We start from the raw sequence: 26,934 nt of genomic DNA, 5'->3' as shown, positions 1-26,934 counted from the left end.
CTGGGAACCATAGTTTAAGGGTGCTGGGAATTGTAGCTGTGTGAGGGGGTAAACTACAGCTCCAAGGTTTCTTTGTGGGAAGCTATGACTGTTAAACTGCTATAAATGTGCTTTGAATGTTATGGTGTGGGTGTGAATGAACCTTAAATTCATCATAAACTGGCTTATGGGAAGGTCATAGCTTAGGGGCAGAGCATTTGGTCTGAATGCAGAAGGCCCTAGATTTAATCCCTGGTATCTCCAGGTAGAGCTGGGAAAGATCCCTGCCTGAAACCATGGAGAGCTGCTGCCGGTTGGTGCAGACAAGACTGGGGTAGAGGGACCAGGGACCTGCTTTGATATAAGGCATGTTCCTATGTTCCTTAATTACCTGAGAAATTAATGGAAGGCTTTATGTAATATTAATTGGCTCGGTTTACTGGGCTCCTGCCCAGCCTAAGGACAAACCACAGGTCATCATGCCCTTCTTGTGGGGGTAATCTATTCTGGCCGTAACATGACACACACCCCTTAAACCAAATACAGAACAACCTTGCCCTTTTCAACCTGCAGCTACAGTGGTACCTCAGGTTAAGTGCTTAATTCGTTCCAGAGGTCCGTACTTAACCTGAAACTGTTCTTAACCTGAAGCACCACTTTAGCTAATGGGGCCTCCTGCTGCTGCCACGCCGCCGGAGCACGATTTCTGTTCTCATCCTGAAGCAAAGTTCTTAACCTGAAGCACTATTTCTGGGTTAGCGGAGTCTGTAACCTGAAGCGTATGTAACCTGAAGCATATGTAACCTGAGTACCACTGTACTTCCAAAGCAAAACCTCTTCCTCCATGCTTCAGTGGCTATGCACATCCTTTCTCCATGTGGCAGTGCAGGAATTGGGGGGGGGGGTCCTGCGGTCCTCCTGGGCTGGGCAAGAACATCAGCCCCAGCCAGCCTGGCCAACACTCAGGGATGAGGGAAGTTGTACACCGAGTGCATCTGGAGAGCCCAAGGGTCCCCACACTTTGATTAAAATGATAATGCATTGGGTAGTCACTTACCATGTACATCAGGGATCGGAAACCTGTGGCCTCTCCAGGTGTTGTTCAGACTCTGACTCCCATCAGCTCCCATCAACCAGCGTAGTCATGGATGAAGGGAGTTGGAGTCCAGTGAGGTCCAGGGTCCAAATCCCTCTTAGCCATGAGCCCTGCCTGGTGACTATAGGCTACTCACAGCCTCTCATCCTAACCTACCTCACAGGGTTGTCGTGAGGATGTGCCACTTTGGAGAAAAGGTGGAGAATAATTGCAGTGTTAAGTAACTAAATGATATCAGGGAGGCTACAGATATCCTGCAAGGCTCTTCCACACATATATGGGATGATCATGTGGGCTTTAACCATTCCCCCCAATTCTGGGCGGGTAAGTGGATGCTCTGTTCCAGTAGCAGCAGCAGCAGCGGTGCTCTCCAGACGTTGCTGAACTACAACTCCCAGTGACCACTGACTATGCTGGCTGGGGTTGATGGGAGTTGTAGTTCAGCAAAATAAAATAGAATCACACATCCAGGGTGGGGCACCCTGTTGTCTGCCTCCTCCTGCTTTATTAATCTCTGCGCATCGCCTCCCTTGCAGTTTGCAGCGGGTTAACCCGCGCGCTCTGCCCAGCGGTCTATTATGAAACTGCTGCTGTAACAGTATGGGAATTGCGAAGCTCCTGGCTCCTCCCACCTGAGTCCCGGGAGCCAACGAGAGGGCTCCCAGGGCCGCTCAGGCCACAGCCATCTCCTCATTGGCCACTCCTCCCGGGGCGTCTCTGATTGGTGACACCCCACGACTTGGTGTGAGCGCGGGCGGCCAATGAGCGCGGAGCGTTTGCTTGCTTTTGCTTGCTGCTGCTGCAAGGGGACGCGGAGGCTGGGAAAGTGGGTGGCAAGCGAGTGGCTGATGGATGGAGGGTCAAAGGTGATTGATCTGGAGTAACCGGCTTCCCATCACACCACTCCGGTGGCTGATGTTGCTTTCAGCAAACAAACAAACAGACGAGAGAGAAAAAATCAGAATAAAATAAGGAGTGGAGGAAGGGGGGGGAATAAAGGAGGAGTTTTAAATTATTATCCTTTTTTCCCCCTCTCCCCCTCTTCCTTTCAAAGAGATGGGAGGGACTCCGGCATTGAGTGGGAAGGAGGAGGAGCTTTAGGCTGGTGTGTTACACGCACAGGCACCACGCAGACTCTCGCCCTGAATGGGAGAGTGCCTGCCAACCATCTCTTCTGCAGCAGCAACAGGAGGAGCAGCGCCGCCAGCCTGCTGCGCCGGGCCTGGAGGCTTCGGGGGCATCCCTCCTTTCTCCGCAGAGAGCACCTGGAGGTGAGCACCACGTGGGCAGCAGCAGCCCTTTTGGGTGTCGGGTACCAGTGTGCAGCCATGGTAGCCTTACGATGAAAGAGACGGGAGCGGGGTAGAGGTCAGACCCTGGTTTCTTTCTTTCTCTCCCTTCCCAGCACCATCCCCGGCTCCTCCTTGTTTCCAGTCCTAGTCCATCTTGCGTGGTTGGAGTGCACAAGGAAGTGGGTCACTGTTGCATGTGTGTCCTCTGTATTGGGGGTGTTTGGGGTCTAGATCTTGGGGGGAAGGGCGGCTCCCTGATGAACGAGGAGATAGGGGAAAGTGCTTTTTAATCACAGCCTGTGCCTGAGTATTTGCCCTGTACACATTCACCCCCCTCCCATAGCTGTCAACGTTTCCCTTTTTTAAAGGGAAATTCCCTTATTCCGAATAGGATTCCTCGCAAGAAAAGGGAAAAGTTGACAGCTATGCCCCCTCCCCAACCCTGAGAACTGTGGTGTACCCCTCACAAAGCTACAGTGCCCAGCAACCTTAACAAACTACAGTACCCAGGATACTTTGTGTGGGATGTGATATGCTTTAAATGTATGGTGTGTACACAGCCACACACACAGCAGTCTGCCAGGATTTGGTCTCTGGCGCCTAAGCAGTTCTGCTTTAAAAAAATCTCAGGGAGATTGCTACTTCCTGAGGATTGAGTGGAAGGGGAGAGGAAATAAGATGCCCCCCCCCCCCGGAATGTGGATGGGATGCCTAATGAAGGGAGCAACAAGGATTATTCCCCAGTGTAGGAAACCACTAGGGCAAGGAGGAGGAGTGTGATGATAGCACAGTATATTTATTGTAAACAGTAAATCTCCAGTTTATTCTAACCAGGGATGGGGAACCTTTATTCTTCCAGATGTTGGTGGACTCCCAATTCCCATCAGCTCCAAACAGCGTGGCCAGCAGTCAGGGATGATTTGTAATCCAACATCTGGAAGGCCACCAATAGGAACATAGCGAATTGTCTTATACGTACTGAGTCAGACCACTGAGCTTCCTATCTTAGTGTACACTGACTAGCAGTGGTTCTTCATGGTTTTAGATGCAGGACATTCCCAGTTCATCCTGGAGATGCCAGGGATTGAACATGGGACCTTTGTGTGCAAAGCACATGCTGTATCCACTGAGCTATGGGCAGTGGTAGAAATTCAGCTACATAAGCTAGGTGCCAAATGGCTCCTTAAAACAGGGTTACAGTCACTAAAACAGGATGCCTAGTTGCCATTTTGGGGTCAGATGGCTCAAAAGTCTTATTTTCAATACAACCTTTTGGTCCCTGAAATTCATTCTGATTGTGCAGATAAAATATAACAGAATTCTACAGGATATGTTGCTAGTGTGTGAAAATAGTCAAGATCCAAGGATCCCCAGGCATGCACCTCCAGATGGTGGAGATGTCAGGTGCCATCCGGGCACCTGGGCACATTCACTTGGTTCCAAGTGCCCAATAGCCAGGTGCAAAATGCGCTTGGCACCTGGCGAATTTCTAACGCTGGCTATTGCCCTTCCCCAAGATGTTCCCCACTCCTTCTGTAACTCTGGCATTTGATACTGGTGAGAGATTTTAAAGGAAAAATATCCCCCCCCCGCCACCCATCTTCTGATTGTATTTCTTAAAAACATATTTTGTTGTTGTAACCTATCCTGGGACCTTCTAAGAAATCAAAATAATAATAATTCCACAACTTAGAAGTCCCTACAGAGAATGCCATCTTCCAAGCCCCTGTATACCAGTAGGCACCCCCTCTAGCTGCCTTAACATCTGCGGGGGTCTGTAGCACAGGATATGTTCTTTCAGATACAGGCAGCCACCGTTTTAGGTGCCCATGAGATGTCTGTGACCACATGCGTGTGCATTGCATCGAACACAAAAGTGATCCAGTAATGTCACAAAAAAGTCACAAAAGGGGTGGAACGAGGATGGGTTGTTTGCAGGCTTTTTCAATGGGTTTCAAATATACACGATTTCACTTAAACGTGTGGTGCCTTGGAATGTAACCTCAACGTAAGTTTGGAGTTGTTGGTATTGTGTATTTGGGGCCTAACTTGTTGAGGGCTTTAAGTGCTGGTGTATAATGATGATGATGATGATGATGATGATAAGAATAAGTTCAGAGTAGGTGCACAACGGTGTGGCTGTGGTGATGATGGGGACAGCCTGGCCGGGGTCTGCATCTGCCCACTGAACAAGATTGCAGGGTGCATATATTCTGTTGAATTTGCTTGATATGATCACCTCTCCCTCCCCGCCCCCCTTGGCTATTTTTATTAAGGTCTGCCCTGAGGTCAGGTAATCCCTACTGTGTTTAAAATGATTAAATAGGTTTGGAGTTTTCTGCTGGTTCCCATGATTAAAATCTCAAGCCTGCTAGAACAGTTGCCTTATATGCTTTCAGACTTGGGACTCACCTTTAGTGTAAGCATGCATTTTGCTGGACAGGGGGGTCCTGTATCACAAATTTTGGATGCTGTATATTTTCATGAAAAATAGTTCTTCTCTTGCAACACTTGAGAGTGGGTCCTGACCATAGCTGTCAACCTTTCCTTTTTTTGTGGGAAATTCCCTTATTCCAGCTCCGTTTCCCGCTGCTTCCCGCTGCTATCCCGGATTGTTAGATATCCTGTAGATTGTCCCCGGGACAGGTGAGGCTGCTGATCGCTTATTTTTGAGGCTGCTGATCCCTTATTTTCAAATCTGAAAGTTGACAGCTATGGTCCTGACCTGCATCTTGAAGACCAGTGGCCCAGAAGCACAATAGATTCAAATAATAGATTTGGCAGGTTCCTAATCTAACCCAGTTAGGAAACAGGAAATCCAGATTCGAGGTTGTATGGCCTCTCCTTGAAGGCAACAAGGAAGGGAGAGAGCCCACTCCCCCTGCTTAGCTGCTCTTATCTTCAAGATGCAGCTCGTAATGTTCAACCCAAAATCTACCCTCTTGTAATTTTCAGCCTGTGAGATCTAGTAGATGTTAGCAAATGGGCTATTGGATTTGGGTAAGGAAGCCCTGTGGACCTTGCCTAGTGCAGCTGTGAACTTAGAATCATAGAATCATAGAGTTGGAATAGACCACAAGGGCCATCGAGTCCAACCCCCTGCCAAGCAGGAAACACCATCAGAGCACTCCTGACATATGGTTGTCAAGCCTCTGCTTAATGACCTCCAAAGAAGGAGACTCCACCACACTCCTTGGCAGCAAATTCCACTGTCGAACAGCTCTTACTGTCAGGAAGTTCTTCCTAATGTTTAGGTGGAATCTTCTTTCTTGTAGTTTGGATCCATTGCTCCGTGTCCGCTTCTCTGGAGCAGCAGAAAACGACCTTTCTCCCTCCTCTATATGACATCCTTTTATATATTTGAACATGGCTATCATATCACCCCTTAACCTCCTCTTCTCCAGGCTAAACATGCCCAGCTCCCTTAGCCGTTCCTCATAAGGCATCGTTTCCAGGCCTTTGACCATTTTGGTTGCCCTCCTCTGGACACGTTCCAGTTTGTCAGTGTCCTTCTTGAACTGTGGTGCCCAGAACTGGACACAGTACTCCAGGTGAGGTCTGACCAGAGCAGAATACAGGGGCACTATTACTTCCCTTGATCTAGATGCTATACTCCTATTGATGCAGCCCAGAATTGCATTGGCTTTTTTAGCTGCCGCGTCACACTGTTGGCTCATGTCAAGTCTGTGGTCAACCAAGACTCCTAGATCTAACTTGCTGGGTTAGTCTTAAGAAACTAACTAACTAACTTGCTGGGTTAGTCTTAAGAAAGCCACCATCTCTTGGGATATTTTGTGGGTTAAGTGTTTGAGCTATGAGCCAAGAAGTCTTAGATTAAGATCTCACCCCAGCCGTGACCTCCAATATTCGCCGGGTTCCTGGCCACCATATCCGTAATAGAACTGTGAGTATCAAAGCCTGAACTTAGAGGAGTTGAACAGAGTTAAGCATGTTGACACTTAAAGAAAAAAGAAAAAGGTCATAGAATTTTCTAATAATTGTTGTTAGGTCAACTACTGATCTATGTCACTGGCTCCTTCCTTTCTACAAACGTCCTGCAGTTCTAAAGTCTCCAAAGAACAGTTTCATTCTTCTGGAAGAACCACAGGTAATCCAGAGAGGTAGCAATGTTAAGCCTTTATAGTGTCACAAGACTCTTGGCTGTTCTTGCTGCAGCAGACTAAGCAATTTACTGCAGCATAAACTTATCAAGCAGCAGAGCCCGCTTCAGCTACACAAAGTGTTATTCATCATTAAAAGTTAGCAATAAATGTTGTATTGAATAGCAACAAGTGGGAACAGCAACAAAACGTTGCAGTTTGTAGTGTGCTTCTGCTTGGCGTGCCAGCCAGCCAGTCTTCCTAAACTGAGCCCCGAGGCCTCTCATAGAAGCAGAGCAAGCTGCCTTTTGCAGAGTTAGATCATTGGACTACGTAGCTCAATATTGTCTACACTGAGTGGCAACATCTCTCTAAGACAGGCTTCCTCAACCTCGGCCCTCCAGATGTTTTTGGCCTACAACTCCCATGATCCCTAGCTAGCAGGACCAGTGGTCAGGGATGATGGGAATTGTAGTCTCAAAACATCTGGAGGGCCGAGGTTGAGGAAGCCTGCTCTAAGATCTCAGACTAGGAACCTGGAATCTTTTGCATGCAAAACAGATGTCCTACTGCTGAGCTGAGACCCTTCTCACAGTGGTGGTTTTACCTGATGCCCTAAAACCTTGGCTCTCTTTCAACCTCCTTTTCTCGGTTGGCGCTGTGGGTTAAACCACAGAGCCTAGGGCTTGCAGATTGGAAGGTCGGCGGTTCGAATCCCCATGACAGGGTGAGCTCCCATTGCTCGGTCCCAGCTCCTGCTCACCTAGCAGTTCGAAAGCACGTCAAAGTGCAAGTAGATAAATAGGTACCGCTCCGGCAGGAAGGTAAACAGCGTTTCCATGCGCTGCTCTGGTTCGCCAGAAGCGGCTTAGTCATGCTGGCCACATGACCCGGAAGCTGTACACCGGCTCCCTTGGCCAATAAAGCGAGATGAGCGCCGCAACCCCAGAGTCGGCCACGACTGAACCTAACGGTCGGGGTCCCTTTACCTTTACAGTGGTACCTCTGGACGCGAACGGGATCCATTCTGGAGCCCCATTCGCATCCTGAAGCAAACGCAACCCACGTCTGCACGTCTGTGCGTGTGCGGGTCGCGATTCGCCGCTTCCGCGCATGCGTGCGACGTCATTTTGAGCGTCTGCACAAGTGGCGAAACCCAAAAGTAACGTGCTCCGTTACTTCTGGGTCGCCGCGGTGCGTAACCTAAAAACGCTCAACCTGAAGCACATTTAACCTGTAGTTCTAGGTGTTGCAATGGAGAAAGGATTAAAACCTGACTGCCCTGCCTTCATCTAAGTTCAGTATTTGCTATCCCACTGAAGGCGTGTGTTGCAGCGGAAACTCCAATCTTATCTGAGCATTGAACCAGACATTTAAATCTCCACCCACTAGTCCCTTTGCAGGGTTGGCCAATCACTGCTTTTGCAAAGGGGCACTCTTGACTGCCTTGATTTCCATCCAAATGACTTGCAAGGCACACATTGCACATGCTTTCTGGATTGTGATGCAAGATGGGACATGTACACAGGCTTTAGCATCCCTAGTTGACCCTGATAGGTTGGCACTTCCCTGCAAAGGAGGATTTAACTCAGGAGTGGGGGGAGATGTGCCCCTCCAGTTGTTTTTGGACTAACAGAGCCTTCCCTCAGCCTGTTGCCCTGTGCTGGCTCATGAGAATTGTACTCCAAAAGAGACAGAGGGTGCCATGTTGGGGAAGGCTGGCTTTCCAGAGCATCTTGTGAGTTTCTCCTTGTCGTGTGACTCTAGGATGGGTGGTTTGCTCTGAGCCAAGGGAGGGAAAAGATTAAAAGTACTTCAGTGGGTGGGTGCAGGGAGGCGAGATACTTTGTTGCAGTTCTTAAAGTCAATAATATGGGTGTTGTGATATTGGCTACGTCACAGTGTGTTGTAATCCCTGTTAGCCTGTGCAATCCTTTAGTTGGGATGTGGGGTTGAACAGGTTGGATGTGTGCCTTGATATTTCACTCACTGATTAAAAAACCCACACATGATTAAATAGAGGGCTGAGGGATTTGCGTTGGTCTTGCTCAGTTTGTCCAAAATATTTCCAGCTTTGGAGGACAACCCACATAGGGCAGCCATCGGCACGGTAATAAAATAATCCTAAAGCGTCACAATCTGCCGTATGGAGTTTCTCTTTTGTGCATCATACCTGCTTGAAGGGATGTGAAGACTGGGGCCTGCCTGTTGGCTTATTTCTATTTATGACATCTTGTATACCGCCCTTATACCTGCAGGTCTCAGGACGGTTACAGCATAAAACCATCATATAAAAACACAAAATACATAGTAAAAATAAAAACAAAAACAACCCGATACTCCCCCCCCCTCCAACACATTTTTAAAGGGATGTCAATCAGACAAAAGCCTGGTTAAAGAAGAACATTTTTGCCTGGCACCTAAAGGTGTACAGTGGTACCTCGGGTTACAGACGCTTCAGGTTACAGACGCTTCAGGTTCAGACTCCGCTAACCCAGAAATAGTACCTCAGGTTAAGAACTTTGCTTCAGGATGAGAACAGAAAACGTGCAGCGGCAGCAGCGGGAGGCCCCATTAGCTAAAGTGGTACTTCAGGTTAAGAACAGTTTCAGGTTAAGAATGGACCTCCGGAACGAATTAAGTTCTTAACCAGAGGTATAACGAAGGTGCCAGCTGAACCTCCCTTGGGGGAGTATTCTACCACTGGGGAGCTACTGCCGAAAAGGCACGTTCTTGTGTTGGCACCCTCTGGACCTCTCATGGAGGAGGCACACGAAGAAGGGCCTCAGAAGATGATGATATATTGCAGTTTGAGACACAGTCCACATCCGTACTTTACGCTACTACTTTAGTACAGTGGTACCTGTTCTTAACCGAAGCACCACTTTAGCTAATGGGGCCTCCAGCCGCACAATTCCTGTTCTCATCCTGAAGCAAAGTTCTTAACCTGAGGTACTATTTCTGGGTTAGCGGAGTCTGTAACCTGAAGCGTATGTAACCCGAGGTACCACTGTATCATCATTACATCATGGTTTCCACCAAAGAATCATGGGAACTGTAAATTTTTAAGGGTCTTGAAATCTGTGAGGAGACCCCTGTTCCCCTCACAGAGCTACTGTTCTACTTGTAGCAGAACATCTTTGCAGCCATGAAGATTAGAAGCTTTCTTGCATTTATTTATTTATTTATTTGGTAAGTTGAGATCCTTGGGCAGCTGAATTCTTTGCTCAGTATTACACTCTGTGATCTCATAGAATCCTGGGGGTGGGGACATGCCAGAGGTAAAAGCGGGCACAGTAAAAATTACCTTTCTACACCCCCCCCCCACTTACACCCCACTCTCTATAAATCATCCAGTTCAAAGACCCATCCCAGCTAGGCAAAAACACTCTGGGTGCCAAGCAGGGCCACTGAAGGGTGTGATCTGGGGGAAACCCCAAGGGCCAGATAGAGAGGTGCCGAGGGCCTGAGGTTCTCTCACTCTTGGCTCAAGCATTCTAAACTTGATCTCTTTATAGGACTGTGGAAGCAAGTCTTGGGAAAGACCTTGGGTGGGAGCCCGGCTTAGGGCTTTAGCAGAGCCGTGCGGGTGACCCAGAGTGGGATCCGGAGGCCTTTCTGGGTGTGCGTTTGTGTCTCGCAATGGCTGACAAGTGGGTGGAGTATGGCTGCAACATGTGTAGGATGGAGGCTCTGCTGGCACGGCTGGGCACAGGCACATGTCGGTGCTTGTTGCAGCTCTTGGCTCATCTGTGGATTGGCACTCTTACAGTTGTGAAAAGGAAGTGTTACTACCTGGATGAGTTACAGATAGGTAGCCGTGTTGGTCTTCCATAGTCAAAACAAAAATTTTTTTTCCTTCCAGTAGCACCTTAAAGACCAACTAAGTTAGTTCTTGGTATGAGCTTTCGTGTGCATGCACACTTCTTCAGAATCTGAAGAATTCTTCAGTATCTGAAGAAGTGTGCATGCACACGAAAGCTCATACCAAGAACTAACTTAGTTGGTCTTTAAGGTGCTACTGGAAGGAAAAAATTTTTTTGTTTTACCTGGATGAGGAGGAGTAAAGCTCTTTACATTTTTGTATGTTCCTTTCCTCCAGGGAGCTGCTTACTCATTGCAACCACCTTTCCTCCCAGCAGCTCGCTATTGTTCATTACTATTAATAACTTTAATCAATATCAATTATTATTACCACTGTTAATAATTATTTATTAATTGCCTTCCACACACATCTTGAGGTGATGTATAAAATACAGACAAAAATGGTAAAAGAGTAGCTAGGGATAACACAGAAGCATATTACAGTGGTATCTCGGCTTAAGAACTTAATTCGTTCCAGAGGTCTGTTCTTAACCTGAAACTGTTCTTAACCTGAGACACCACTTTAGCTAATGGGGCCTCCTGCTGCCGCTGTGCCACTGCTGCAGGATTTCTGTTCTCATCCTGAAGCAAAAGCAAAGTTCTTAACCCGAGGTAATATTTCTGGGTTAGCGGAGTCTGTAACCTGAAGCGTATGTAACCTGAAGCGTATGTAACCTGAGGTACCACTGTAATTCAAAAGCAATGCCCAGTACATACCTGTGGCAGACATCCATTCATCCAGCTGGGAAAGCTTTTTGGAAGAAAAAACAACATCTTTGGTTTGTTATGGAAAGTTTAGCTAGTGGGTGCCAGCCACATCCCAAAAGAGATGCTGTTCCGCAGAACAGGGGTCACCACGCAGAAAGCCCTTCTCTGAGCTGCTGCTCCATGATTCTTCCATTTCTTCCATTTCTTCCATTTCGCATCTTATCCTCGCAGCAGTCCTGTGAGTCAGCTGCTGCTAGGAAGTCCACAAGGCACATCATTGCCACTTGTGATCCAGGTCTTTCCCCATTACCTGGTACTGAATCATTTTAACCAGCGATGCCAGAGTTCACACCTGAGAATCTTCTTGTGCAAAGCAAGTGCTGCAGCGCTGAGTTGTGTTCCCTCCCCTAATAATAATAATAATAATCTTTATTTATACCCCGCCCTCCCCAGCCAGAGCCAGGCTCAGGGCGGCCGATACCAGTAAAATTAGAATAAAAACATAATAGACAAAAAACCCCCAATTTAAAATACAGGTTAAAATGCAATTTAAAATTCAGCCTTATTTTAAAAGTAGCCCATTGATCAAAACCATAAGGGGAGGGAAACATAAGGGTCAGACTGAGTCCAAACCAAAGGCCAGGCAGAATATATCGGATCCAGATCAGTCTATTTTTGCCCACCTGGCCCAGTTTTGCTCTCCTCCGAATCACAGCAACTCTCCAGTGTTTTAGGCAGAGGACTTCCACAGTCTGACCTGCAAATGGTGGAGATTGAACCTGGGACCTTTTGTCTGCAAAGCAGATGCCCTCCCTCCAAGCTGTCAATTCCTATGGAGACATTTGTGATCTTAGCCTAATTATTGCAGTTGCTTTTTGTTTTGGCAAAGGCTCTTGATTTCACCGTGCATTCCTGTTCTTCCAGACTGACTTCCCGCTGCTTCTAATTTTCCTGTCCTCTCTGTGTGTCTCTTCCTTTTCAGTTCCTTCTGGCAGTGGATAACGAACCAAATAACAAGGATCACAAGAGGTCAGCGCCTGCTTTTATTTGCTGCTGTTACTTGGATAGGGAAGCTTTTTAATATGTAATGTTTTTATATCTTTTGGAAGTCGCTAAGAGTGGCTGGGGCAACCCAGTCAAATGTGCGGGGTACAAATAAGAAAATTATTATTGTTATTATTTTTTAATTATGGGTGCACTTTGTCAGGACTGTGTTGTACAACCCTGGTTTTTAAAAAACCAAGATGACCAAAATTCTGTACCTAGGACATCACAAATTCTGTAATTTGTGTGTGTGTGTGTGTGTGTGTGTGTGTGTGTGTGTAACCATAGAATTGTAGAGTTGAAGGGATCCTGAGGATCACCTAGTCCAACCCCCTGCAATTTAAGGAATCTCAACTAAATCATTCATGACAGATGGCCCTCCAACCTCTGCTTTAAAATCTCCAATGAAGAAGATTCCATCAGCTCCCAAAAGAGTCCATTCCACTGTCAAACAACTCTTCCCCTCAAAGAGCTCTTCCTGATGTTTAGTCTGAATCTCCTTTCTTTTAACTTGAATCCATTGGTTTGAGTCCTAGCCTCTGGAGCAGAATAAAGCAACCTTGATCCCTCTTCCATGTATATAAAGAGGACTTCCACAAGTTGTATAGATCAGGCAGGTTTTTAAATTTTTATTTTCCAGAAGCTGTGTAACAGTTAGTCGAATTGTTGTGTAATGTATTCTGGAATGGCGCTTCTGTATTGACTTGGTTTGACTTTATTTAAGTATATAAATGAAGGAGTAGAAACCCTGGACACAACACCAGCATGATAGGCAAGCTTTGTGGAACTCTTAATATCAAAATGACTGGATATTTGAGTCCAGTGAGACAGTATCTGTGAAACTCTCTGCTGTGTCAATGGAATGCTCTGAAAAGGAACAGAGAAATTAGACCGGGCAACAATGGTAGTTTTATATTTTATGTCATTAACATGACTTTATCATAACTTTGGAGGCACTGTCCGTAGTTTATGAGTGGTTACCGTATTTTTCGCTCTGTAGGACGCACCAGACGATAAGACGCACCTAGTTTGGGGGGGAGGAAACAAGAAAAAAAAAATCTGAATCCCAGAAGCCAGAACAGCAAGAGGGATCTGGCTTTTGGGATAGCTGCTGAAGCCTCTCCCGGGCAGTGGGATGAAGTCTCCCCCTGCCTGGAAGAGGCTGCGTGTACCTCTGTACCTTCCCCCATCTCCCGCAAGAACCGCATGCTCTTTAAAGGGAGCGCGGTTCTTGGGGGCTTGCCTGGGAGGTGGGGGAAGGGACAGAGCCGCGTGCTCTGTCCTTTCCCCCCACTTCCCACAAGAGCCGTGCGAAGCCTCCGCAGGGCAGTGGGGAGCCTTCGTCCCGCTGCCCTACAGAGGCTTCGCGGGGGCTATCCAAAAGCCAGAATAGCTAGAGGGGGCGCTCCGCTCTAGCTTCGGGCGTACCTGTGCAAAGCCTCCGGAGGGCAGCGGGGTGACTTCATCCCGCTGCCCTCCGAAGGCTTTGCACAGCTAAGCCAGAAGCTAGAACAGCGAGACGGAGTGCTGCGCAGCACTCCCTCTCCCTGTTCTGGCTTCTGGCTTAGCCACGCACCCTGCATTCGCTCCATAAGACGCACACACATTTCCCCTTACTTTTTTGGAGGGAAAAAGTGCATCTTACAGAGCGAAATATACGGTACCTATTAAAAGCCGAATAAAATTATAAATCCTGCAAAATGACTGAATATACATATGTGTAATGATTTGTATATATTGCAGAATTCCACTATCATAGGGGCAACTGGTGAATTGGGGGGAGATACAGTTCCAAGTGCTGCTAGAATAAGTGGCTGATGGTTAGCTTATTCTTAATCAAAGCATTTGAAGGTTGTAGTTTATGTGACCAATTAGAAGCAATCTGTATAGCATTCTTTTAAAGGCTCTCCCAGTTTTTGCCATGGCTGGTGTCAAGGTAAATCTGCAAAAAGCTCAGATTGTTTTTCTTTCCCCTTCACTCTTAGTGGTGCAAACCTACTTTGGAGGCACGATGGGCGATCCTTTGCCAGAGGACAAGCCCCTGGAGCTGAGTGTGCACTCTCGCTTCATCATTGGCTCCGTGTCGGAGGATAACTCTGAGGATGAGACAAGCTCCTTGGTGAAAATCGACTTGTTGGAGGACAAAGAGCAGTCCTTGTCTCCCGTCTCCGTCAGCTCAGACTCCCTTTCTGACCTCGGTCCTTCCAGTGTCCAAGACAGCTTGCCTAATCATATGAGGTACAAAAAGCATTCAATCCTTTCTCTTTTCACACTCTTCTGTCTTACTGCAATTGTTAATCCTTAAAGGAGGGATGGAGAGCTGGTCATCTGCCAGATAATGTACGGTAATAGTTTATATTACAATTTATTGTTCCTAGGTTTACCGTACTTTTACGTGTATAAGACTAGGTTTTTTTACTCTAAAATAATTTTAAAAAACAGGGGTCATCTTATACACGGGGTCATCTTCCTCTGTTTTCATAAATTTGAGTCCCCAACAATAGGGGTTGTGTTATAGATGGGGTCGAGTTATACATGGAAAAATATGATATATTGTATCTTTGGACTTATGGTAAGAGACTCTCTTTTTTTGGTAGTAAACAACTCGTAAGTCAAATTAATAATTCTTAGAGCCTTCTTTGACTGAGGCCCAGGTGACGACTCCCTCTCTTTTGGCTTATAGGAATATTTGTATTTCACTTGCGGCATTGCTTTCGACCCCCCCCCCCTTGCTGCCATGGATAATTTTATGTGCTATTTAACTTTGTTTCCGCCTAAGAACTCAGGAAGAGCCTGGCTGCTTGATCAGGCTAATGGCCCATTTTGCCCAGCATCTTTTAGCCAACCAGATTCCCGAAAGCAAGACCTGATCTTTTGCACGAGCCCATCCACTCTCGGGCTTCTCGGTGTCATCTTTCCGATCTTCTCTAAGGTGGAGAGCCGGTTCTGCTGAGTGGCAGAAAGTTATAAGGGGGAGCCAAGAGCTACTTGAAACGCGTGGCTCTGGCATGCCCAAAGTGTGGAACGGAAAGCACTTTTTTTGTGCGCAGTCAGGATACAGCCTTGAACACTTCTTTCTCAATTTGTTTGCTTTTGGCTTTTAGTGGTGGCAAAGCCCTCTCCCCTTAGTGCAGACCTGCTTAGCTCGTGCCCTGCCAAGCCAAACACAGCCACACATCCCATCCACTGCCAGGCATTTCTCAGCCCTTTAGGTGTTGCAATTTCAGGTAACCTGGGCAAGGTTTCCCCTTAACCCCCTTCTCGTAATTTTCCATAGCTTTGATAGAGCTTGTCTGCCGGGAAACCTTTGCAGTTGCAAACAGTATTTATGGCAAGATCTCATTTAGCCACCCTGATACCATAACGAGCACAAATCATAATGAATACACAACAAAAAGGGTGTTTGGAGGGTCCCATCGTTTTCCTAAGCACTTGTTTCCTAAGCACTTCCGTGGGAGAGGGCTGGTATTTCTTAATTTTCTCTTTTTGCTCCAGGGTTGGTATTTTTAAATGTGCAGATGCTCTTTCGATTTGCAGGATGCTGAAGTTGGCATGGCATCCTTTGCTTAGATGGGGAAAATGCAAAACCTGGACTGAAGGGTGGTGTGTTGTTGTTGTTGTTGTTTGAAAACGTCTTCTATGTGGCAGAATCCTGTTGTTGGCTTCTGTGTGGCGCATCCTGTAGTTGGCATTGCAAATAAGCTAGGCAGTGCACTGCTGAGTTCTATAAAAAATTGCTACATCACTGATAGCATCCAGCATCATGCCTTTGTGCTGAGATTGACGGGGGCTCCTCTCTGTGATGTGTGTCAGGTATGTCTCTAGAACAGACAGCCTTCCTGGGCCATTTAGAGACCAGAAAGGGGCGAGAGGTGCTTACAGCTTGCATCTCCTTGTGATCCTTGTGTAGCTGTGTGTTTTGCAGTTTCTGAATCTTGTTTGTGGCCAACAGGCATGAGGCCCTTTGGTTTTCCTGCCCAACATTTTCTTCAGCACATGCTCTGGGTATGTTGATGGGGCGTTGTTGTTGTTGTTGTTGTTGTTTTGTAACTGGTGTTTTGCTGTGCTGTTTTCCTAGGAAGGGTGCCAGCAGCTGAACTGTATTTGTCCTTAAGACACCACAACTGATTTAAAATGCATCTACAGAGCGGATGGGAGAGGTTCCGGCATCTTCAGGTTGGGCTGGAAATGTCCCTTGCCTGAAAACCAGGAAAGCCACTGCCTGTCAGTTTAGACCAGGGGTCAGCAAACTTTTTATCAGGGGGCCGGTCCACCATCCCTCAGACCATGTGCTGGGCCGGAGTATATGGGGGGGGGGAATGAACGAATTCCTATGCCCCACAAATAACCCAGAGATGCATTTTAAATAAAAGCACACATTCTGCTCATGTAAAAACATCAGGCAGGCCCCACAAATAACCCAGAGATGTATTTTAAATAAAAGGACCATTATACTCATGTAAAAACATGCTGATTCCCAGACCATCCGCGGGCCGGATTTAGAAGGCGATTGGTCCGGATTCGGCCCCCGGGCCTTAGTTTGCCTACCCATGGTTTAGACGATGCTGAGCTAAATGGACTAGTGCGTCTGACTCATTGTATGACAGCTGCTTCTGTGCCTAGTTCTGATCTGGAGAAGGGCATATTGAGGGTGGACTCTGGTCTAGAAACCTGGAGAGTCACTAACAGTTAGTATAGTATTGAGCTAGATGAACCATTAGTTTGATTCTGTCTCAGGCTGCTTGCTATGTTCCTATGGCCCCTTGTTTCAGGAGAAGGGCCCAGAATTAGTCCTGGATCAGGCAGTGGGTGATGGGAGGGAACCCTTTGCCTGAGACCCTGAAGGACTGCTGCCAGCCAGAGTAGGTAGCTTTATAAAGCAGCTTCTTAGGCTCACAACCAGAAAGGGGAAACAAAATAAAAATCCTCAGAGAGGAAGAGAGGAAGGAATGAACACTAATAATAATAATAATAATAATAATAATAATAATAATAATAATAATAAATTTTATTTATATCCTGCCCTCCCCAGCCGAAGCCGGGCTCAGGGCGGCTAACAACAATAAAACAATACAAAAGTACAACACAAACAACACTCTAAAACCATTCATTATAAAGTTAATTAAATTCAAGCCACTGGCCACCATTGGGCCAGAGCTCCGTGAAGATTGCCGAGGGAGGGAGTCAGGCTGTGCCCTGGCCAAAGGCCTGGCGGAACAGCTCTGTCTTGCAGGCCCTGCGGAAAGATGTCAAGTCCCGCAGGGCCCTAGTCTCTTGTGACAGAGTGTTCCACCAGGTCGGAGCCACAGCCGAAAAAGCCCTGGCTCTAGTTGAGGCCAGCCTAACTTCTCTGTGGCCTGGGACCTTCAAGATGTTTTTATTTGAAGACCGTAAGTTTCTCTGTGGGACATACCAGGAGAGGCGGTCCCGTAGGTACAAGGGTCCTAGGCCGTATAGGGCTTTAAAGGTTAAAACCAGCACCTTAAACCTGATCCTGTACTCCACCGGTAGCCAGTGCAGTTGATATAGCGCCGGATGAATGTGATCTCGCAGCGAAGACCCCATAAGGAGTCTCGCTGCAGCATTCTGCACCCGCTGGAGTTTCTGGGTCAGTCTTAAGGGCAGCCCCACGTAGAGCGAGTTACAATAATCCAGTCTGGAGGTGACCGTCGCGTGGATCACAGTAATATAATATAAATATAATATAATATATTATATTATAAATACAGGCAGCAACCATTTTACGTGGGGGTTCAGTTCCTGGCTCCTGTGAGTGACAGCGGAGTGCGCATAAGCCCGCCCACCCTGCCTTGTTACACCCCTCCCCTGTTCTGCCTTCTTCTGGGTTCAAAATGGCCCACGTGTCAATGACCACACGTCAGCTGGACATTTGGAAAATGTTTGCCGCCTGTACAAATTCTCCCTAAGATGGCTTGCAGAAAGGCCGTACCGCAGTGGCAGAACATCTGCTTTGCATGCAGAAGACTCTAGGCTCAATCCCTAGTATCTCTAGTTAATTGGAGCAGGGCAGTCCCAGGCTTTCAGGCAGAGGCCACTCTCAGCCCTGCCTGCAGATGCTGGGGATTGACCCTGGCGCCCTCTGCTTGTTATAGCAATGGCATATTACATATTCTTATTAATAATATTAATTCTTTCAGCACCTTTTGAAGATGCCCAGCTTTATGGTGGCAGGTTTTTTGTTTTGTTTTGTATGGGCTGCCAGAGCTTAAAGTGGGTCCCTCCAATCCATTAAAGTTTCTGCTGCGATGAATCTTCTTTTGTCTTCCCGGAGACTCTTTTTGTGCCCGGTACCAAGTTATGAAGGAGGGTTTTGAGGAGCGCTATACAATCCTTTCTCCTGCAGGAGTCTCCAGGTCTTGCCATGGTCACAGCGCTTGTCCAGCCTCTCTGCCCGTCCCTGCATAAGCCCCATTACATAACCTTGAGATCTTTTCCCTCTCTCCCCTCCTCCAGTCCCTAATCAGCTGTTTCTCTCTCTCTCTTTCCCTGGCAAATCAGTGAATGCTCTCCCCTGTATACACAATGCCCACCGCTGGGAAGGAGCGTGGATGAGCTGTGCATGTAGAGGAAAAAGCAGGAGGACAAAGGTTAAAAATGCGAAGCAGCCAGTAAAATGCAGCTTTGCTCAATTTTTTATTTTATTTTAAAGGAGGGTGATGCAGGGAGGGATCTTTCTGAAAAAGCTGCAGCTTCAGAGGAAGGAGAGTAGCATTCTCTGTCAGAGTGCCGTCCGGTTCAAGATCTAAACCAGGGAACCCCTTTTGCTAAAAAAATAAAATAAAAAATTCCTGAGCCAGCATGGAAGAAGCAGCCGACGACAGTCAGGCAATGAGATATCATATGCTTCAAAGGTGGGTGGTGGAGGTGGAGGGAGGTTGATAATCCTACTTTGAAGGGGTGGGTTTTAATTTATTTATTTTTAAATTACTCTCACTTTGGAGGGGTGTTGTTTATTAACCTTAATTTAGAGAGGTGATTTGCGTGTGGTGGGGGTGGTTAAGGTTCATTTCAGTCAGTTGTGAACTGGTATAAATCAGCTTAATTTTTAATTATAAGGTTTTTCTTTGGGTGAGCGTTGTTGGTTTTGGGGGGGGCGGGGAGAAATTGACATCTTTTGCCTGAAGGAAGCTGAGATTTGACACTGCAGGCAGCAAATTGCTCAGAGAAGCTATTTTTTATTTTAAAAAAGGAGGAGACAGACAGGGTTTAGATTTTTGCAGGACTTTTTGATTTGGTGTCCAAGAAACCAATTCAGTAGTTTTTTGTTTTGGATTTTTATGCTCTGCAGGGAGATATATCTGCCCACCATGCTTTGAAAGGAAAGGCTGGCTGGCATTCCTGAATGCCTTTTGATTTGACACTGAGGCTGAGACCCTACATGTTCTTACAAATTGGCAGGACTTACTTCTGCATAAACAGATTCCCAGACTTCCCTAGGAAGATGGATTGGTTGTTACGCCACTCTGAGAATCGTATCTCCATGAGGGGGATGGGGTCTCCTAACAGCTCTCAGCACCCTTAACAAACTATAGTTCCTAGGATTCCTTGGGGGAGGCTGTGACTGTTTAAAGTGATATTTTGTTGTTGTTTAGTCGTTTAGTCGTGTCCAACTCTTCGTGACCCCACGGACCAGAGCACGCCAGGCACCTCTGTCCTCCACTGCCTCCCGCAGTTTGGTCAAACTCATGCTGGTAACCTCGAAAACACTATCCAACCATCTCGTCCTCTGTCGCCCCCTTCTCCTTGTGCCCTCCATCTTTCCCAACATCAGGGTCTTTTCCAGGGAGTCTTCTCTTCTCATGAGGTGGCCAAAGTACTGGAGCCTCAGCTTCACGATCTGTCCTTCCAGTGAGCACTCAGGGCTGATTTCCTTCAGAATGGAGAGGTTTGATCTTCTTGCAGTCCATGGGACTCTCAAGAGTCTCCTCCAGCACCATAATTCAAAAGCATCAATTCTTCGGCGATCAGCCTTCTTTATGGTCCAGCTCTCACTTCCATACATCACTAAAGTGATATTATCATGCTTTAAATGTATAGCACAGAAAGGGCCTAAAACTCCCATCACCCATGATCGCTGGCTAAATTGACTAGGGATGAAGGGAGTTGGTTGGTTGAGGCAATATTTCAAGGACCACCTGTCCCCATATGAACCAGCCCTGACCTGTGATTATCATCTGAGGTCCTTCTTTGTGTGTTTCCTCCACAAGAGGCCCAGAGGGTGGCCTTTTCTGCAGTGGCTCCCCTTATGTGGAATACTCTCCCCAGGGAGGCTCACCTGACACTTAAGGCGCCTTTAGGCGCTGGACGAAAATGTACCTCTATAAACTGATTGAACAATCTATGGCCTTTTAAATGTGTTGTGGGGGGGGTTGGCTCTTTTTTTGGTTATGTATTTTGTGTTCTCATTTTGTATTTTTATTCTATAAACTGCCCTGTGATCTTCAGACAAATCAAATCAAATCAAATAGATAAATAAATAAATTGAAGAACGCTGGTGTGCACTGCATTGAACTATATGGACCAATGATCTAACTTGGCTTAAGGAAGGGTTGCCATATTTCAGACAGTGAAAATCTGGACAGAATAATAGTTGAGGTTTTTTTGGGAGGGGGAGCGAAGTTGTTTTGGGGCAAAATCACAAAAATGCCGTTTTCAAGCTATTTTTATGGGGAAATGGCAAAAATGGCACTGCCGACATCCTCGAAAGGTTGAGGATTCCTTGTAGAAATGAAGCAAGCAAGCGGTGGTGCCCTTTGGGACTGGTGGGGCGGCAGGCAGGGAGGCCAACAGTAGGTGGAGCCAGAGCCCATAGCAAGCAGAGCCGCTCCCAGATTGGCTGTATGTTTGAAGGCAGACTGCAGTGTTGGGCCGAAAGCAAACTGGGGGTTGGTGGGGCAGTTCCCCATGTGCGATGCTGGACGAGCCTCCATTGGAAGTTAAGTCTAGCAGCTCTTACACCACTCTCTTCCTTTCTTCCTCTCAGGCCAAGTATGTCTGGTCTCCACCTCATGAAGCAAGGCAGGGATAGAAAGAAGGTGGACGTGCAGAGGGATTTCACCGTTGCGTCACCCGCAGAGTTCGTCACTCGCTTTGGGGGGAACAAAGTCATTGAGAAGGTGAGTTGCAGTTTTCTCTCTCTAAAAATAAGAAAAGTTTACTTCTCAAAAGCTAGGAATCCAGAGGCATGCAACCCAATGTGGTTGGGTGTTTGCTGGAGGTTTAGGCAAGTTCTTGGAGGACAAGGCTTCCACGGCTGAAGGCAGTGTGGCTCTGAATGCCAATTGCTGGGAATTGTGGATGGGAAGAGGTGTTGTGGCACTTGGGACCTGCTTCCTGTAGGTGTCTGTTCGGCCACTGTGAGATGCTGGACTTGATGGGTGTTGCGCCTGATGCAGCAGGGCTCTTCTTATGTTCTTATGCAAGTGCCCAAACCATGTATGAATTTCTCTGGGGCCCTGATAAAGCTGAGTGGGGGCCTGATAAGCTAAGAGGGTGAGACCGTGGAAACTGGAGGGCTCAAATTGTGTATGAACAGGGGCACACCACAAGTCCCACATGCAAAATCCTGCCCACTCCTTCCCTGGGTTGAGCAGGAAAAGTCTCAAGACCTTGTTTGCCTGTGTTCTCTTGAGGCTGGCAAGTGTACATTGGAAAGCCTCTGTTAGATAGAGCACACTAGGATTGATGTACCCATTGGCCAGCCTGTAATAAGGGAGCTGCCTATGTTTCAAAAGTCCAGGGCAGGATGGGATAGCCCGGCTGCAAAGAGTCAGGGCTATCCGAAATCTGCTGAGCTAACTGGAGAGGCAGGAGGTGTGTGGAAATTTCTGCTGTCACAGATGTTCTTTCCCAGCCTGGTTGGCTTTAGGTGGAAGCCTCAAAATGTCCTCTCTGGCCCACTTCCTCTGAAGAACCTGTTTGGCAGCTGGATGGGGTGGTGATCAGAGGTGAAGTAAGGGGATGTTTTTTGTTTTCTTATTTTTAGGAGGGGGGAGGAGGAGTTCAACAAGTTTAAGAACGACTGTTTTGAAAGGCTTCCATTCCGTTTTGCCTAGGTCCTTATTGCCAACAACGGAATTGCAGCGGTGAAATGTATGCGGTCCATCAGGCGCTGGTCCTACGAGATGTTTCGGAACGAGCGAGCCATCCGGTTTGTTGTCATGGTGACGCCTGAAGACTTGAAAGCCAACGCAGGTGAACCTTGGAAGTCTATTTTCACCCCTCTCCCCCTCCTCACCCCCCATTTCCCTCTTATGCTTGTTGCAACTATAGAAAGTTAACCCTAACCCTGTAACAATTTTTAAAGTGCTTTCTGTTGAGTGATTACTACCAGGGGAGGCTTTCAACCCTAGGACTTGTGTTGCTCCAAAGTGGCATTTCGCTTTTATTGAGAGTGGGTTGTATCCCAAATCTTGTCCTACTCAGAGTATACCCATTGAAAATAATGGACATGACTTACTTGGGTCCATTAATTGCAGTGGATCTGTTCTTGACTAAAACTTAGTTGGAGACAATCCTTTGAAGTAGGGTGCTGTTCTTGTATGACATTGCGGGGAGAAGAGAACTGGGCCAGATTTTGGCTGGCCTTGGTTGGTAGCCCAAGTCTGTGCTTAACAAAGGCTCTGTCTGTCTTGGGATGGAAGGGGATTCTGAGGTGCGAAAACACGTGGACCACCTTTGAGGCTGAGTGTGATTGGAGGAAAAGAACCACCATGTTCTTCCCAAGCTGGGTATGAGGGCTTCTTCCTTTTTAAAGCTAGCTTCCAGGTGCTCTGACTTTGTGTGAGGTTGGGGAGACCTGCCAACCTCTGGAGGCTGGTATGGGGTTTCTTGCCAATTTACACAATGTCCAGATTTGGACAACCGAGGAGCCTTGTGGTAATTGCTTTCAAGTTTATGGTGTGGTCTATGTATTATGAAGGATAGTGGTCCTTGGTTGTTTTTATTTTCCTGAGGAGCCCTTGAATTGTTTGGGACGTCTGCAGACCATCTGAAGGGCATTTTTTGTTCTACAGATCAAAGTGCATACAACACTCGCATTGTCTTGTATTTATAAAATGTGCCTTTTTATGTGAGCATTTCATGTCAGGCATGAGGCTTGTTGATATTAGGTTCAGATCAAGTTAAGCAAAAGTACCCTGAACAGGTAATTTTTTAAAGGAAAAGTTGGCAAAGTGTACCTGTGCTAGGTTACGAAAATTGCGGGCCCTAAACCAGAGCCTTGTAAATCTGTTTGATAATCTGGCTGTGGTCAAAAGAGCTTGGATTCCCATTGTTGGGGATAAGAAAAACCAAGCTTGGGGGCAGGTTCAGATATTCCTGACTGTTCTGTGACCTTTCTGTGCATCACCTGAATGGAACTATTAGAGTGCTAGTGGTCCCTGGACTACAGTTTGAGAAACGCAGCCTGTTGCTTCTGCTCATTTGCTTAATCTCACTGTTAGTGAAGGTGACAGCAACACTGAATTTGGCTGTCAACTTTCAAATAGTAGATTCCCGCTACCTCACATGGTGGAGGTCAGGAATAGGCATGTGCAGTTATGCTACCCTACGGCTTCTGAATGATTTCTGCAGATAGGCTTATTCAGATGCTTGTACTGGAATCAGATTGGAATATCTTGCATGTTAGTTAGTTTGATATCTTCTCCAGTGATGACATTTTATACTGAAACCTATGAGTTACAAAAGTTCGGGATCAAACCATCTGGCCGATTCATCTAAGGAGCAAGGAGCGCTTGTTTTTAACTGGTGTGTGGGCTTATAAGCTGAATATAGGAGAGCATTTCTATTTTCAGTTGTCTGCTTTTGACATAGAGGAATATTCAGTCTCCCTGCCAGCTGAAATCTAGCACCACAGGGAGAAAGCTAGGAGAAGTCTCTTGGGCACACAGGTTGCTAGCATGCTAAAGGTGTCTGCTGAAGTGCGAGAAGCCTTGTTGGTCTTGGCGTTCTGCTGGCTCTTGAAAACACACCTGTTTATACAAGCACTTCCTTGAACTTCTTGATCCAATTGTTTTAATGGCTCTAGTGACTTTTGCTGCTCCAAGTTGTGTGTGGCCAAATAATTTTAAGAAAGGCACATCTGACTCACCACTGTAGTTGTCCGAGGTTTGGTAAACGAGATCATTTTGACATATGGTGGTTTCCATTTATGACATTTATAACCAACAATAGTGTATTGTACAAACCTCCAATGACTCACGCATCACTATGGAGGGGGCACTTGCCTCCCCATGATGGATTCTCCTTTTGCCTGCCTTAGACATGTTTCAGACTGTCCCCTTCTCCAGCCAATTGAGTCTTTTTCATCACTTTTGATCTGATTTCATTATGATGTAAATTCTGACCTGTCACTCCATATTTATTTATTAATGCTGAAGATGATGATGAAAACATTGTCTATCCTTAGTCATAGTTACAGTTCTGAGTTGTTGTCCACCCCCCCTTTATTTGTACAGCCTATTGGCTTTTTAAAGCTGTATACTCAAAAATTTTAAAAAAGCATATATATATATATATAGATAGATATATATATTTAAGAAGAAAGAAATGCACACTTTTATGTCTTTGAAGGCAAACCCATTTTTCAGGTCATCTCTTGGCCTGGCTGTTTCTTAGCCTGTGAAAAAGTCATTTCAGCTCTTCGGGAAGCTCAGCTTTCCCACTTCAAGCCTTGGTTTCTGTTTGTATTTCCATCTCCAGTCTGAATTCTGTGCACTTTGAAGTTTTTAGGCCTTCCGTATGCTTTGGGGAAGTCCTTGAGCTCTTGAGAGGACTTCAGTGCCAAGTGGAATGGTGACAGCAGAGTTTAGAATAGAGAAAAAAGGTCAATCCCATATTATTGGCAGTGGGGATGGGCGGTTGTGGGGAGCAGCCTCCCTTCTCAAATCCAGCTGGCAGCAAATAATTAGCAACAATGAATTAAGCAATTTATTAATTATTATATGTATCAGTCACTTCTTTCCAAAATGGTGAACTCCGCCCAACTTAAAAGAAAAACAAACATTAGAAGTTTAAAAATAAACGGTGAAAACAGATCCAGCTCAACCCCACCTCACTGAAATATAGGCCCATGTGAATAAAACTGATTTTGTCTTGGGCCCTTGAAACAGACAGTGATGGAGGCCGGAGTGCCTCCCTGGGGAGTGCATTCTACAAATCAGAAGCCAGCGCTGAGAAGGCCGATCACCACCCTCTGCAGCCTCCTATTGGGGGCACATAGAGAAAGGTCTCAGATGGTGACTGCAGGGTTTGAATTGTGCCTGGAAACTAATTGGGAGCTAATTCAGTTGTAATTATCCACAGGAGTAATGAACAAAATGATTAACCACATGCCACCCTTTTATGCCACCCAGAATCTGCTGCCTGAGGTGGCCGCCTTATTCAGTCTAATGATAGGACGGGTGTCAGGAGCAGGCCAGCAATTATTCACAAGATGCCCGTGAAGTTAATGCTTTATTCAAAGACATGAAACAGCTCGGGCCTAGTGAGCACAACAACTCCTCCTGGTAGCTCTTTCCCCAGTGAGTCACTTTGGAGGACTGAAGGACCTTCCCACAGCTCTCTAAGTCTCCTTCCTTCCCAAGCAATCTGAGGCCTCTTCATCTTGCTTATCTTCATATCTCTTTGGGTTCTGGGAGACCAAAGAGGAGGGGAACGGGTCACAACAGGAGGGGGAGACCCCCCTGGCTTCTTCAGCTGTCTGCCTCTTGGCTCCCCTCCTCTCCAGCCTGCGCTTCTGCCTCTGATTCTGGACTGCTCTCTGCCACTGCCTCTTTTTGCTCAGTAAACCCTGTTACCTCCTCAGCTTCCAACACCACCTCCTCCCAGTCTGCTCCCTCTTCTCCCTCTGACCACTCACCATCGTCCCACCACCAATCCCCTGGCTCTGTGCCTTCTTCCCTTGGGGGTTCCCCAGCCGATGTCTCCCACCATTCCTCTGCATCCAGCCAGTCCATGACCACAGGACCTGGAGATAACGTAGTATCTACGACTACCTGAGAAATGTAGATAGGAGCTAGGAATCATGACTCATGTGCTGTGTGTTGAGTGTTCCTGTGTCTGAGGGAATAAAACCTTGGACCTGCCTACTGAGTAAACCAGAGGTAGGGAAGTGAATATCTCCAGAGGACCAGATCATTGTCCTCCCCATCGTTTGCAGACCAGATTTGATAGTTGGGTGTGGTCGCCCCCCTGACAATCACCTGACATCCCAATGTTGAGTAAACTTCCTTTGCCTGCACAGGTCTTTCAGTAATGAAAGGGTTCCAGTTTTTACAAGAGTCACCTAAAACATAGATGTTTCCCTTTCTGATACATCATGGTTGTGCCCCAAATTTTCTGGAGCAGTTCTCGATCTGTTCTGAAACCTAAGGATTTTATGCTATTAAGTCTTGTTTGCTGAGGGGTTTTTTGTGTTTTTTTTAGAAGCTGTGTTTGAATATGTTAACCCTTGGTAGTTCGACATGCAAATTAAATCTTTTGTCCCTTTATGTTTGCAGAGTACATTAAGATGGCTGATCACTATGTCCCAGTGCCCGGAGGCCCAAACAACAACAACTATGCAAATGTGGAACTGATTTTGGATATTGCAAAGCGGATTCCTGTGCAGGTGCGAGAGATGGAAACTGGGAATTTAGGTGGGGAAAGGATATGGGGACAGCCAAGGTAGTGCCATCCAGAAATTGCTGGGTACAGCTCTGATCACCCTTGACCATGCTGCCTAGGGGATGATGGGCGTTGAAGTCCAACAACAAATCAAGGGCACCATGTTGTCTACCCCTGATCTATATGATGATGTGTTATGAGAGATGTGTCTGTGTGAAGTCTG

The 26,934-nt window shown here is 46.7% G+C and overlaps 1 protein-coding gene across 6 annotated transcripts in view; it reads left to right on the top strand.

The window, feature by feature from the left end:
- Nucleotides 1-1,873: 1,873 nt before the first annotated feature.
- Nucleotides 1,874-26,934, top strand: part of ACACA (acetyl-CoA carboxylase alpha) — a 183,804-nt gene continuing 158,743 nt past the window's right edge. For 4 of the 6 annotated variants that reach the window (XM_053367490.1, XM_053367488.1, XM_053367489.1 and 1 more), the window contains exons 1-6: nt 1,874-2,346; nt 12,022-12,068; nt 14,069-14,321; nt 21,088-21,220; nt 22,160-22,298; nt 26,606-26,715. In XM_053367490.1, coding sequence (XP_053223465.1) covers nt 2,222-2,346; nt 12,022-12,068; nt 14,069-14,321; nt 21,088-21,220; nt 22,160-22,298; nt 26,606-26,715 — 807 coding nt within the window. In that variant the 5' untranslated portion in view covers nt 1,874-2,221. Of the gene's footprint in view, nt 2,347-12,021; nt 12,069-14,068; nt 14,322-18,804; nt 18,956-21,087; nt 21,221-22,159; nt 22,299-26,605; nt 26,716-26,934 lie in introns of those variants that run through there. The other 2 variants (XM_053367491.1, XM_053367492.1) reach the window with 2 other exon arrangements.

The sequence above is a fragment of the Podarcis raffonei genome, chromosome 15 (genome assembly GCF_027172205.1).
Source record: "Podarcis raffonei isolate rPodRaf1 chromosome 15, rPodRaf1.pri, whole genome shotgun sequence".
Classification (NCBI taxonomy): domain Eukaryota; kingdom Metazoa; phylum Chordata; class Lepidosauria; order Squamata; family Lacertidae; genus Podarcis; species Podarcis raffonei.
Note: the sequence above shows the minus strand (reverse complement) of the source record. Positions and strands in the feature narration are given on the sequence as shown.